The sequence below is a fragment of the Varroa jacobsoni genome, unplaced genomic scaffold, assembly GCF_002532875.2.
Source record: "Varroa jacobsoni isolate VJ856 unplaced genomic scaffold, vjacob_1.0 scaffold_1019, whole genome shotgun sequence".
Classification (NCBI taxonomy): Eukaryota; Metazoa; Arthropoda; class Arachnida; order Mesostigmata; family Varroidae; genus Varroa; species Varroa jacobsoni.
This window is the reverse complement of record NW_019213921.1, coordinates 372,541-386,702: the sequence shown is the minus strand read 5'-3', so window position 1 is coordinate 386,702 and position 14,162 is coordinate 372,541. Positions and strand designations below refer to the sequence as shown.

General features: G+C 39.4%; 2 protein-coding genes across 5 annotated transcripts; one reads left to right on the top strand and one right to left on the bottom strand.

The window, feature by feature from the left end:
* Positions 1-409: 409 nt before the first annotated feature.
* LOC111265864 (nonsense-mediated mRNA decay factor SMG9) lies at positions 410-7,354 on the bottom strand. Of its 4 annotated transcripts, none has more exons than XM_022842847.2 (9): positions 6,443-7,354; positions 3,980-4,544; positions 3,459-3,634; positions 2,826-3,001; positions 2,368-2,621; positions 2,073-2,250; positions 1,675-1,772; positions 1,143-1,280; positions 410-997 (listed from the first exon to the last, which is right to left on the bottom strand). In XM_022842847.2, the coding sequence occupies exons 2-9, from the start codon at positions 4,181-4,183 to the stop codon at positions 854-856; spliced, it is 1,368 nt and encodes a 455-aa protein (XP_022698582.1). In that variant the 5' UTR covers positions 4,184-4,544; positions 6,443-7,354; the 3' UTR covers positions 410-853. The 4 variants fall into 4 exon arrangements, with proteins under 4 accessions (XP_022698582.1, XP_022698586.1, XP_022698585.1 ...); XM_022842851.2 differs by having other exon boundaries at positions 7,055-7,354; XM_022842850.2 differs by lacking the exon at positions 6,443-7,354 and adding an exon at positions 6,032-6,393.
* Positions 7,355-7,503: 149 nt separating this feature from the next.
* Positions 7,504-11,602, top strand: LOC111265848 (U2 small nuclear ribonucleoprotein A'). The gene is made up of 6 exons (XM_022842815.2): positions 7,504-7,694; positions 8,320-8,467; positions 8,721-8,949; positions 9,767-9,886; positions 10,067-10,214; positions 10,547-11,602. The coding sequence occupies exons 1-6, from the start codon at positions 7,613-7,615 to the stop codon at positions 10,609-10,611; spliced, it is 792 nt and encodes a 263-aa protein (XP_022698550.1). The 5' UTR covers positions 7,504-7,612; the 3' UTR covers positions 10,612-11,602.
* Positions 11,603-14,162: the final 2,560 nt, after the last annotated feature.

The following is a 14,162-nucleotide window of genomic DNA, read 5'->3' as shown; positions in this document are numbered from 1 at the left end:
GTTCTTCACCATTCTGTGAAGGAATTTTGAGAGAGAAGGATGATGATTTCTCGCGTCTGCATTCAGTTGGTTTCGCATTTACAAAATGCAAAATGCACACCGTACTTGCTCACCACTTTCGAATTCTCCATAAATCTAGTGAATGAACTAGTAATAATTCAATACTATTATTAATTTACATATTATAGCGATTTGCGGTAAATCATTAATCGTTGCTTTTAAGCTACTTGTCGTTCTCTCTCAAAGCCCACCGCTCGCTTTTATATAATTTCGGTCTTTTCCATTTCCCCTATGATCATCATCATCGTCTTTGTTGTTCCAATCAAAGCAAATTTTTCAGTTACTCCCGGAGAGTCGTATCGCATCTCCTCTGTTCTGCGTTGCTTTAATGTTGATTGAAGTTGTTGCGTTTCTTTATTTGTTTCCTTTTCTGCTGCTGCTGCTGCTGCAGCTGCTGTTTTTACAGCCGCTGCAGCTTGCATTTGTTCCTGCATTGATTGCTTGTTGTCGCATTTATTTGCAGGAGTTCGATTGCATTTGAGCATCATGAATACCGTTAGCATTTCATTGTCACCAACCGACTGGCGAGATGATAACCGTTCTGGTGACAGGCTGGTTGATCATAGGTAGTCCTTTCCTTCGTACACACAGTGCCTCTTGCTCTCGATCCTCTGCTCGTCGTCTGTTCCTCTCGCCTCTGGTGTTTTTGTCTGTCATCATCTTGTTGTTACTGCTTGCGTCTTCTTGTTCGTGTCGTTGGCTTTCTTTTTTCTCGTTAAAGCATCTCGCTGTGTTTTAGGTTTAGACTCAAATCCGGGCTCCAAGAGCCGTTCCTCAGGGCGCCGATGCTGGCTCACACGAGGAGTCGCTTATACTCCTGGAACATGCCCGATTTGCGTATGCCTTCCCAGATCTTCGTTGCATACTGAAACCAGTGGCGTTCGCTAAAGATGCCGGCCTTCAGCTCAATGAAGTCGTCATATGGCATGCTTAGTACCTGAAATCGTGTATGCAGATAGAAATAATGGTATAAACGGTAGTTTCAGGAAAATGATGCAGGTGAAGTAAGACGCATTTCCAAGGGATATCAAGTAGTAAACGTGCCTGTCATAGATCAGGCAGTTGTCTTAAGGACTACATACCTTCGACAAAAGTTCTCTGGCACAGGTCTCGTACATAGGATCGCTCTTTAATGGCATCTGGAATATGTTCACTGCCTCGTCAGATACTGCTCGCCCGAACGAGTTCGTAACGCCATCTCGCATCATCAGCATCGAATCCTAAAATAGATTGCAAATGTAGAACTCAATCAAACCTTTTACAGTTTCATTGCATGGCGTCATAATATAGACGCCATTGGGTACAGTCCCATTGCCTACAGTGAATAGAGAAACACGCTGATAAGGGATTATTAAAACAAGAAACTGTTTTACCCTGCTTAGCACGCTTAAAGCCAAGCAAAAATTGCAAGACTTAGCAACATTTAGCGTTCACTTTCAGGTGATATGATTTATACGGGCCAAATGTTCACTTGAGCCTTGAGAGGTGCCGGATATCATATAATCGATTTTAAAAAAAATTTTATCATGAAAACATTAGAGTTACTGTACCTGGAAAGGACAGCTTAATATTTGAGTGAATATGGCGTAAATGAAGTCCTGCACTACATCTTACCTTGAATACACGTGCAAGCTGAGCAGCCATCGTTTTGTTCTCCTTGTAACTCACAAAATCGCATTTGTTTTTAACAAACACCACATGAGGAAAGTAATCTGTAATAACATACGTTCAAAAAATCGTAGTGGAGTTAAATTTGCCTTTTTCTTGTTATTGTTCTTGAGGCCGATGATAAAGCTCACATCTAATTCTCTTGTACCATAAAAAACAATCAAGTAAAAATAGAACGTACCTGTAAGGAGTACGGTTGTTTTCTACTTGTAACTTTAATATCTTAAAGTCATCACCTTTACAGAAATTACCTGATTTAAAAAAAATGTAGGTTTATACTCCTTTTAGGTTGATTAAAATTTGATAAGCAATAGAGTGAGGTTCTGAGAACGTCTGACTCTAACCTGAGATATCGTCGTCGAGCATATTTGTGGCAGGACTTCGCGGTGTAGCTGGCTTGAGCATTTCGGCAGACTGAAGGAACTGGGCGAGGTCCCGATCAAGAAACCAGTCGAAGCACACGATTACAATATGACAGACAGATAGAAGAAAGCATGCCGTTTGCAGCGACTCAACCATCACCTGTAACATTAGATCATAAAAAGTAATACTTGAAATTTGTACGTGACGGTGTCATCTATTCACGCAAATTATTAAAAAAACGATAGATTAGCTGAAAACGCGGGATAACATTTATACCTGGCTTTCCAGCGACTGATGATAATCTATTGCACCCGATGGGGTTCTCTTTTCGCTTTGGATAAGCGCATCCATAGCAGACAATGACAGCACAGGCTGAACATCAAGGAGCACGGTGCGGTCGGGGGTGACGAATGCGTCAATTCCGACTGTGCGTGGGCGGCACGAGGCAGTATCATCCGTACGCTCCACCGGAAATGCTGCTCGACCGGCTAACACGTTTAACACATGCGACTTGCCGGTTCCTTGAGGTCCTGTAATAGTTGTTACATGAAGAGCAGCTATCAAATTGATTTCATCCGATAAACTAATTTTGGATTTATCTGTGCTTGGTGCATATTTATTGGGTGATCACGTTCTACACTACACTCTTCATTATTTGTGTGCTGTGTTTTGTTGTTTTATCATCTTTTATACCTGGTGAGTTAAAAACTATAATCTTCAAAACTTAAGCGTACCAATTACCCCGACGACTTTAAAGTAGGCATCGTCAGTGAGATACTGCAGGAGGTCTTCCTCCAGTTCACCATGCTTGTTCAGGAATTTGGCGCGCTGCATCATTTCACCCCGACCATTGCCGACAATACCGCCGCTGCGAACCGCTTCACTAACAGCTTTTGCCGCCAGACTTGACCTAAACAAGAAGAACGTGTTAAGCAAAGTAGCATACGTTTGAATTTGCGCGCGCTTGTATTTCATGTGCAGATTAATGAACAGTGTTTAGTGTTCTGGAGCTAATCCCCTCCTTGTCTTTACAGAATGATGAAATAATAACTTTGAATTAGTTTGAAAAACAGGCGCCCCAGAAAAGCCATAACGTAATAGAAATGCCTGTTTGCAACGCGATTCTATGTTTTTGAGTGAAGTAGATGTTCCGGAAAGGCTACGAATCGAAGTGCAGTGTTTTAACGCTTCCCATATATTTATCGTCAGTGAAGATGTAATCCAACAAGAAAAATTTACGTTTTGCCTAAATCAAGCTCTGAATAAATTCTAATACAATTAATAAAAAAAAAACACGTGGATTCGTCGCCGTAACAAATTTATAGCCAGGCTTAAAATTAAACTATTATTGGTGGGGTCAAACATACTTGGCTTGAAGGCTCGCTACGTTAAGCTGGGGCTTGTGAGGCGTCTGCGATTGTGCAGAAGCAGGCGCGACTCGATTGCTCCTGAGAAGAAGAGGGGATGCTGCGACTGCATCGTCGGTTTTCCGTTCTTCTCGTTTCTCGACGCGGACAACTTGTGGTTCATCCTTGGGTTTGTCCTGAAAATTGGTTGAAAGAACGCTCCAGTAAAAATAGTTATGGCACCGAAGATGATTATCTACCTCATGGTAGGATTTGGGCTCAAAGCAGTTTTAACATTTTATTGCATTTAAAAACTAGTAGCCGGTTCGATGACTTTTTATTTAATTTACATCATAAGGTTCTAGCTTATAGTAATAGCATATCTACTAGTAATACGATATTATTATACACTAAAGGGTAATGCCTACAGTAGTTCTCTGAAATGAAAAACGTCGTGTGTCTAATGCAGACTTGTCCATGTATGAATAGACAAATCCTACCAAAAGCACGTTCACTAGACAACTATGAAATAGTGTGCTTACTCGCTGCGAATCTTTTTTCGCAAGAATGACGACGCCTTTTGTTCCAATATGGTTATTCGATCCAAGAGAACCGATATCATTTTCATTGGCTCGATCACCTCGACCTTCTCGATCTGATCGTTCCGATCTATTATCGCCGCGTTGATCCCTATCGCGTCCATGGTGGCCCCGGGCCCTCCGACCCCGCCGGGGCTCGCCGTTCATCCCGGCAGCCACACCTGTTTAGTCACGTTTCCCCCTTCACGGAAATAAGTTGATTCGCAGAAAGTTCTTATGTTTGTTTCACTGGTGGACACAAAGCGATGGACAGATATGAGTTCCTCTCGTTGTTTGTAGATCCCTAAACACCTTTTAATGGCAGGGAAGCGCTATGATGGAGTACAGGCACTGTTTGGAAGTGGACAGGGGAAAATTAAGGCACTTTTGCTCCTGCGTTGGTGATCACGTTTTGCGAACTCTGTATTTTTTTATTTGTAGCGTCGCACGTCCGTCAAATTTACTTGTCAGCCTTCAATGGGCAGCACTGTCCTAATTTCGCCGTGAAGCACCGCTGGAACACAACGCACTAATGAGACGGGCATAACATAAACAAAACATGAAGGCAAAAGGTTATAAGAGCTCATGGTAGTGCTGACATTTCTACTGAGACCGGCACCCTTACAATAATATTTTTAGACATATTAGCAAAAAAAGATGCTGATGGTCGTTTAGAATAATCCGAATCAAAAAATAATGCTTATTACATACCAACGTAGATATATATATATACACTGAACATCTGCTAATGTACGCAACGATACACACCTTTATCGATTCGTACATTAACTACATTTTACGTACTTTAACGTAACGTACATTAACATTACTATTGTGACAGTAAAATCGGTGCTTTTTGGCCGAGGGCGACCGCGAATGAATATTATTACAATACCAAAAATAATCCGAGCAGTAGTCTGTTGTATGTCCAGTAATTTACTTAGTTTTTTTCAGTTCTACATAAAAACCCCAAAACAGAATCTTATTTTTATATGGAATTTATATGGAAATCAATAATCCTCGTAGTTTCTGGTATATCTTTGGGAAAACGTTTGCGAATTTCTAAAGAATGTTGCCTAATTCGTTGATTTCTTTAACGCTTTAATATTTACCTGGTATTTGCGACAGTGAGATAATTACAAGAGCGTAATGTGTCAATGGTAGGACGGCGACGACTTTGTTGCAATGAAATTACACGGTATAATTGGCTCGGAGGTGTCACAGCACTTGGAACATAATAATAATAATAGATCTGAGCCCGGTAGATTGAACAATGGAAGTAAGGTGATGAATTACCGAAGCCCTGTTATAAATATACTAAAACAGAGTAATGAAATATTACAGTAACGTGACGGAGTGACTCGAACGATGTACTAACTCAAGCAAACAGTGTACCAAGATAACTGAGATGAGGAAACTGATAATCAAACGACTAAACGAGTTCTAGCTCAGAACTCGGCTTCAAGTCGAGCAACTGCATTTATTTCGTAAGTTACGTTCGAGCAAGTAACTGGATAGTGTTAGGCAACCCACTATATGTATTCGATGCGGATTATTAGTGCGAAATGGATGAATTACGTTAACGCCTCCCGGTGCTTATGGGTGAACACGGTCAAATGTTCTACATCTATGCTATTTATAATCTCATAGATCTTCTTGTCGGTCTCAATATTAATACTTGTAATATTAATCTGTAGTCGTTGTATGCGCTACTGTGACCGTACAGTATTCCACGCCCGCGCTTTCTCTGTGCGATTAACGTTCGTTTAAAAGTGTGGCAGTAGATTTTTATTAGCATATAATTCCTCTGTATGTCAAATATCTGCCAACACTGCGAACCGTAAGAGAACAATAATGCTTGTCGTTAAGGAAGACGCAAAGATATGTAGCCAATAAACGTTTTGAGTTTAGGTCAGTTTCTGTTCCGAAGCAGTGTTTCAGCCACATGTATACGTTGTATGCCTTTAATATGAACACAAATGCTTGGAAGTAAATATTGGAGAAGGAAATGCTTACACGCCACACTTAGGTAGCTCTTGCATTTGCACGCTCGGACAGTACTGATTCTATAGGCAGTCTCCATGGAAAGCATCCGCAAATTTACCACGATTGATGAAATCAGCTGACGTACACAAGCCCAAACCGAATTGTCTCACGAACCAGCATTTTAACACTACTCTACTCAGCAGTAATACGAACTAACCGCTCTCTAGCTAAAAATGGTGATCACCGTGGTGGAAAGGAGTAGTGTAATGATGGCAGTCATATGTATTACGCCTTTTACGTAATTCCCGTAACAACAATCAAATTAAATGGGACTCTAAAAGAAAGTGCGATATGGTCTCTGGTACTCAAATCCATTAACAGTTTTTTGCCTCATCGCTTCGTCATTATTATTATTGTTATTATTATTATTCATATTATTACCACCGATGTCGTTGCAAATTCAAAACAGCGATATGTCGCCAGCAATCTCTCGTGGTTACTCCATCAAGTCGTTTCCCGGATGTGCCTGCCACTCTTTATTCGGCCGACCTTGTCATCCGACCGCCCATCGGAAAACGTCGCCCTGCTATTGCACCGACTGACGCTGTCTAGCTCTGGCAAACTGCCTGATGACAACAGAAGACTCATGGGCAACTTGGCGCTAGCGACGTAACCTGACGACTACATCAGTGCACACACTACAGTAAAATAACATCTAAACACATGAAAGTTTTTTTGCAAGAATCTTTAAGCTACACAGGAAGCTTTAATGACAGATTGATCTGCTCAACGAGTGCTTTGTTGTCCAGGTCCTCTCTTCGCTATGAAGAAAACGATCCTTCCTTAAAAAACAACGGGTCAACAGGCGGGAGCAGCTAAGCGAGTAACAGTGGCGGTTATCGCACAAGTCCCGAATCAAGTATGTCTAGCTAACACAGCTGCCTATAGCATTGTTAACACACGACCGAATCCTCTATACTTCCAGGCAGGAGGTTCCAATAGCTCTATACCAGCTCTTTACAGCTGCCAGTCCAACTAAATACGACAACATACCTCTACACTAGCCTTACTGCCACAACCACAGACGCAAGTTTCTAACGCATCACTGATACAATGGTCCCTCTCTACTGTGATGTTCGAAATGGATGCGCTCCAAATCGTATCATGCGCGGGTGGTACGAAACATTTCGAAAAGTAATGGCCCCCCCGCAGCGGAATTTAGGTATTATTTGAGGACAGATGACTGCTGCTACGAGGTACCACATGCGAGGACAACTGGCTCTCTGTCGTTGCGGGATTGCCTATGCACTGCGGCGTAAAGGGAGCGGATAACTTCAGGTTAGGATGGCGACCTGGTACGTATCCCTACCCGTGCCAACTGTGTGGCTCCGCTGATTTAGCGACGCATGATCGATTCATACGCAAACACAAGGACACTGTTATTGAGGCTAAGCGAAATTTTCGCGGCAGCCACGGTAGAGCGCCGTCTGGTGTTGATGAGAATGTTATTGTTTATATGCAGCCATTTCGATTTCTCTCAGTGTGCATGCCGGTGGTGCGTTGATTGAATACTTGACAACTTATTGTTGTAAAACGAATTGCTGCTAAAAAATGGTACGGTTAACGGTGGACATTGTTCAAGGAGCTGCTCAATACATTAATCCAGTAAAAGAGCGGGAGCTGGATTTGAGAGGTTGGTATATTCATTTTTAGGAGAGAAAGCGTTTGCTTGAGATCAACAGAAACAATAAATGCGGTGTAATTAGTATCTCCGATCATTAGCGCAAATGATCGAAATTTACTTTACGGTTACTTTTAGGCAGCACCGCACTTTCATATATTACATGGCATGGATGAGTCCATCGATTAACATAACAGCGAATAAATATACCATCTAACATTATCGAGTTTGTTTTCCTTACATTTTAAAGTTTTAAGAGTGTTTGTACTTAGCAGGAGATTTTTAACTAAATAGGCGTCGTCGACTGGTACGAGTCCGGCTCGTGTATATCGTGTTCGTAAAGCTATGAATGGGATAATTAATTTTTTTTTTTCGAATATGTATATTTTAAGCATGTTCGGTTTTTCCAGCCTATGCTCGAAGTGCATAACTGATCCTGAAGTTCTATCAAGGGGTTCAACCTATTACCTAATGTAAATTTGAACAGATGGTCGTTGTAAAGAGTAATTTTTACATTTGATGTGGAAATTGTTAACGTTTTTTTCCATTACGGTGGGAGCGATTTCGGAAACCGCAGAGCCATCCTGTTGGTAAAATGTTTCAATCACTATGAACAAGTCGAATTTTCGTGTTTCAGGCTACCGTCTACCCGAAATTGAGAATCTGGGAGCAACGTTGGATCAGTTCGACACAATTGACTTTTCTGACAACGACATTCGCAAGTTGGAAGGGTTTCCGTTTCTCAAACGGATCAAGAGCCTTTTATTTAATAACAACAGAATATGGTGAGACTAAGAAGCCCTATTTTTAATTAATATAATTCGTTCCGTTTCAAGGTTTTTTTTCGAGTATGAACCCTAAACCTCTATGTAGTAATCAGAAGTGTTCGTTACGTCATAGATATTTAACTTTAACAGCGGAACCGTGATCTTGCAAGTCTCCAGGATTACTCGACTACATCAAAGACGGCCTACTGAAAATAATTATCGAAGAACTAAAGCCGAAGCTTCTTAATTGGTGTCTCTGTTTGTGTTCCAGTCGAATTACGGAAAACCTCGAAGAACAGCTTCCTTCGCTTGAGTCGTTAATTATGACGAATAACCAAATTCAGAACTTAGGAGATCTTGATTCATTGGCAACAGTCAAGTCTCTCAGGTATCTAAGCGTCCTTAAAAATCCTGTGGCGTTAAAGAAGCATTACCGTCTCTACATTGTGCACAAGATCCCGCAATTGCGCATTCTCGATTTCAAACGAATTAAAATGACAGTAAGTACTGTCTATGATCACTCATAAGTGCAACAGTATAAAGGTATTTATTGTAGGACGTCAACATCTGTTTATATAATGGATAACAGCCTGTTCTCTGAAACATGAGTAGAAACTTTTCATAGTAAGTTGTACTGACTTAACCTGGGAATACTGATGTATCAAAACCTCCTGAATGGCCATTATGTTCGGACTATGTTAGCTTGATGTGAGTGGAAATATTCTCTTGTCAACATTATTTTGAAATAGTGATCTTAAGCGAGATCTAACCTTTGCTTAATTAGAACCTTCATTTTTCGCGACAAACAGAAACACAAGATTTGTAGGGAAATGCTGAATTAGGGGCGGACATCGTGCCATCTTAACGCTGTGGGATGATCTGACGGCTGATTCTAAGAGCTGATCTTTCAAATGAACCTGATTGCTTGTGAATGTAAAATAAATCCTTAGTCCGTCGAACATTTCTTATTTCAAAGTCTTATATACAAAAAATTTCTCCCCTAACGTCCTTCTGCAGATTTCACGACATATAACTGGTGTTGTTAACTTGTTCATATTTTACGTTATATTAATTAATTATATGAAAAAAGTACTACATTATTACAGTATTGTTTTATGCAAACAATACCTTAACAACTTGTTTTTTGTAACGTACATCGTTGTTTGGCTACTAATATCATGGTTTTGTGATGCTTTTTGGCATATTTTTTGTTTATAGTTGAACGGTTAGGTACGTAGGTTCTCTAATGATTTAATGAAGGACATCTAATGTCAAGATTGTGACAATTCACACTTAATACTACTGACTGAATTTCAGGAGCGTGATGAAGCACGCAAGATGTTCAAGGGCAAAAAAGGTGAGGCTTTCGCAAAGGAAATTGGCCTGAAGTCTGCCCCGGAGAAAGCCAAAACGTTCGTGCCTGGAGAACCCGCAAAGGTGAGCAGATATAAACATCTTTCCGTCTATTATTCTCATCGAGACACACTGTACATCCTATATTATACACCCTCATAATAATAATACTATTAGTATGATTATAGATTCGGAGTTAAAGCAGAGAGATGATGAAATTATATTTGTCCTACTTGTGTTTTTTTACCACGCGTATTTGTTTAGCTTGAGAACACTTTCGCTATGACGCCGGAGGATCAGCAAGCAATTAAGGAAGCGATTGGCAAGGCGACAACGCTGGACGAGATCGAAAGATTAACGCAGCTGCTTCGTAGCGGACAGCTGCCAAATAAAACAAACGAATCACTTAACGGTAGGCTCTTGATCGACGCGTACGTGCTGTATTTTCGCGTGTTTTGTTTTTGACCTTCGAGGAAAATTTGATTAGTTTTGAACTAGTTTATTGGGCGTTCTGTTAGTTCGATAGGTGTGGGAAGTTGAATATAGGCTTAAAGGCATCTGTCAGTTAATGAATCCGGTCCTGTGACTTAATCATCCAAAACTGATAGTAGATTCTCTGACATAGCTTTTCGGAAAAAGGTTACGGTCACGGACCAACTTCGGTTCGTGCTGCCAAATCTAAAGTAAGTAGTAGCGCTCAGCTATAAAACATAAAGCTTATTTACTTTTCGACTACTATTTCAGGAAAAAAAAGCGAAAATACCGAAGAAGTTGAAGAGGATGAGGGGGACAACGAAATGGAGACCTAAATCTCTGACTAGCAAGTGAAGAATATAGGAAATCCTATGCACACAATTTACACCTTTACACATACACACGAATTGCTACAGACACTTGAAAGACGTAGGTTTTATATTTGGTGAGAGGCTTTGTGCAATGAATGATTTTTCGGTTATCCTAATTTAACGATTTGTCTTCGCTGAAAGCGTACCAAAGACAGAATTTCGCATAATTTCAGCTGAACGTAGACGCTCATATTCAGAATTTGATGAATGTGGACTTAAGGATTTATACTCAGAGCAAAATATATTTTTATTAATGACGAAATTTTCAATTTTTGATTAGACATTGAACTCTTTCAATCGAAAAAAATGAACTCGTTGATATCGCCATTTCCCTTTGTAATTAAAAGTTTGGAGGTGAAATATTCACAAATGTCTAACGATCTAGCCCCCTGGCATGCTAAATGAGCAAATATGGAAAGGAAAATTTAAGTTGGGACATGGCTAGGGAGAGCTGTATCACATACTACATGTTTTTCTTAGACTTCTTTCAGGAGGTTTTTTTAGTTTGGTTTTGATTTACTGAGGCAACATGTAAATGCGGTCTACTCACCAGTACCAATATTTAAGTAATTTCGACGTAAATTTTGTCTGGGACTATATACCTAAAATTATTTCTGAATTAACGAAGAATAAATCTACGTTGAACGGTCATACAGCATACATATTCCGACAACAGGGTACACTCTTACAGTATACAGTACATAAATACACTATGTTTAGTCTGTAAATATATAGATATATTATAGATAGACAAAGCTATTGACGTGAGTGGGCGCTATTTTTTCAATGGTCGTTCCCAGGAATGGCGATTACAAACGGAGGGGCGGGTTTCCGAACAAACGATGGGAAAATATTTTTGCATATAAGCCGTTTGTAAACGATTGACTAACCAATGAAAGCGAGCTAGTTTAAACAGTTAAATATGGTCGAAATAAATATTACATATAAAAATCCAGCGTTCCTTGTTATTTTCCTTCAAACATTTGATAATATCAGTAGATAATAATAATATCAGAAAGATCAGTAAATGCATAACGTCATAGTGTGCACTCAGCACTCAAAATGGCTTGAAGCTTAATGACGTATCGGCGTTACAGACCTGGACCTGTCATATTCTTACAACTACATGAAATCACAAAATCCACTAGGTTGATAATGATCGAAAAAAGATTCGAAAGATCTAAAATATCATAGGGGTGCATGTCTGAGTACATATCGTGGCTGAAGGACCCGAATTCAACATATCCTTCTCAAATCTTTTAGATATTATGTTAAGTTCGCTTTTTTACGAGATGGATATGCTTCAGCAAATGATTATTCTGTCACGAAACTAAACGGTACAGAGTGATGAACAGCGTGATCAACAATTGTTTGAAGATTAATTCTGTTAGTGGAAAATCGGTTGTAGCATAACACGGGTGGCCTATATAACTTTACGCTTTGTGGATACTAATGTTACAATTGATTTAGAATGAATGAACGTACGTATTCATAATTAATACTCCGTAGAAAGTAGATCTCTTGCTAGGTGCACTTTGCATAGACGATACTCCGGACTTGATAGACGTTTGATGACTACGACTTGGTGTTCCGTTGACGACATACTATACCGCTGTAATGAGACAAATAATAAGGGTAGTATAGAGAATTAGAAAGTTAAATAACGTAGTCCTCTGAAGCTTTTGCTATTGATAAACGTACACTATAGATTTTTCAGCTTTTCAACATTCCTTAACTCTAAGCATTGCCAGTAAAGCCATGCCTTGGTGATTTTTGAACTTTTTTTGCTTGGCAGATAAATATAATGAATAAAGCTTATTTTGATTACTAAAGCATTACATTTTTACTAATCTGCCGTAGAATAGCGCCACTTGCTTGGAAAACATCGTATAATTTAGATGCTAGCACAAAACGAAAATATTTAGCGTTGACGCCTACACTAGATCAATATCAGATGAAAAAAGTGGTACAGTGACGATTAGACACAAATACTCTTCGTATAATTCAACTGAAAAAATTCCAAAGCACTCCTCTATGTTTTGTCTCTACATGTACCGCTAGCTTAAATACAACCACGATTAAAAAAAATGGTTCGTTTGCCCTTATGGTAAGTTTCGCAAATCACAGGCCAACAGGTACCCGTTGTGTATGTTTGGTTGATGAGAAGTTACAATCATTGCAAACGACTAAGCCAAATGTTCGTGCTGCACGTCACCGTTTCCTTGAGATCGAGGATTTGGGAGCGACATTGGACCAGTTCGACACTGTCGACTTTTCTGACAGCGACGTTCGCAAGTTGGAAGAGTTCTCGTTCCTTAGACGGATTAAGACCCTCTTATTTAATAGGAATCGAAATAAAAATTTATGTTTTTCGTTTCTCGTCTCAGATTATTCGTTCCTGTCCAGTATTTGCTTTCGCGCATGAACCCCGAACGTCGATATAGTACTTGAAGACTTTCGAGGAAAACACCGATTAAAAACACCGCAGACTTGAAGCCGAAAGAAAAGCCCAAATACAACAATATAAATTATATCGTTGCATAAAATAACGTCTGTCGATGTAATTGACTGCAGACCTGAAACAGCACCCTGATCTTGGACAAATTATGGAATGCAGGATTTCGTAAGCTACGCTGGCCGAACCTGCGACTGCTGTAAATTTGCCCTTCTCATATTAAAACCCACCGGAAGGTCCGTGTTCGGGTGGCCATTGGTGTTCGAATTATGTTAGGTTGATGTAAGCAAAAATATTTTTGTCAACTTATGCTGAAGCTGTACTGTATCTTTACTGGTATTCAGCCTATGCTTCATTAGAACCTTCGTTTCCTTCGGCAAACAGAAATACATAAATAGGGCTAGTTACTGATTTTGAGAGCGTAAGATGATTTGAAGGTTAGCTTTAAGAACTGTTGTCCTAAATTGATTATATTACTTTGTGTATAATGGATTAAAAATAAATCCCTTACTCTATCACACGCTATAGGTCCATTTTGTAGCTAACGAGTTGCATTCCCAGTGTCGATATAATGACATGTTATTCGCATTGTTAACTACCTAGTCGTATTTAAGATACATCTATTTGATTATTTTAGTTCTGTTTTATACAAACATTAATCTTTCTATAACCTTCATCAATGTTTAAAAGCATGGTATTGATATTACGGTTTAGTAATGTTCCCCGCCATATTTCTAAGTGTTTGCTATGATAAAGTTAAGTAACCGAACAATTCTTGGAGGATTTGATGAAAACCATTCCCTAGAGTTTTTATTATTTAGAGTTAATGCATCAAATAGAAAAATGTCTTTTTCGATTGAATGTTGAATTTTTAATGGCAAACGAGAAAATTGACTTACTTAAGCCGTTATTTAATAATAATAATAATAATAATTGAATATTATTATTATTATTATTATATCATTATCTACTTTTTGAAGCTAGAAAAAACTGCTGGATCTTAAGCTCCTGTCACGCTGCATGAATAAACATAATCCTTGATACGCTCAAAGGGCAATGC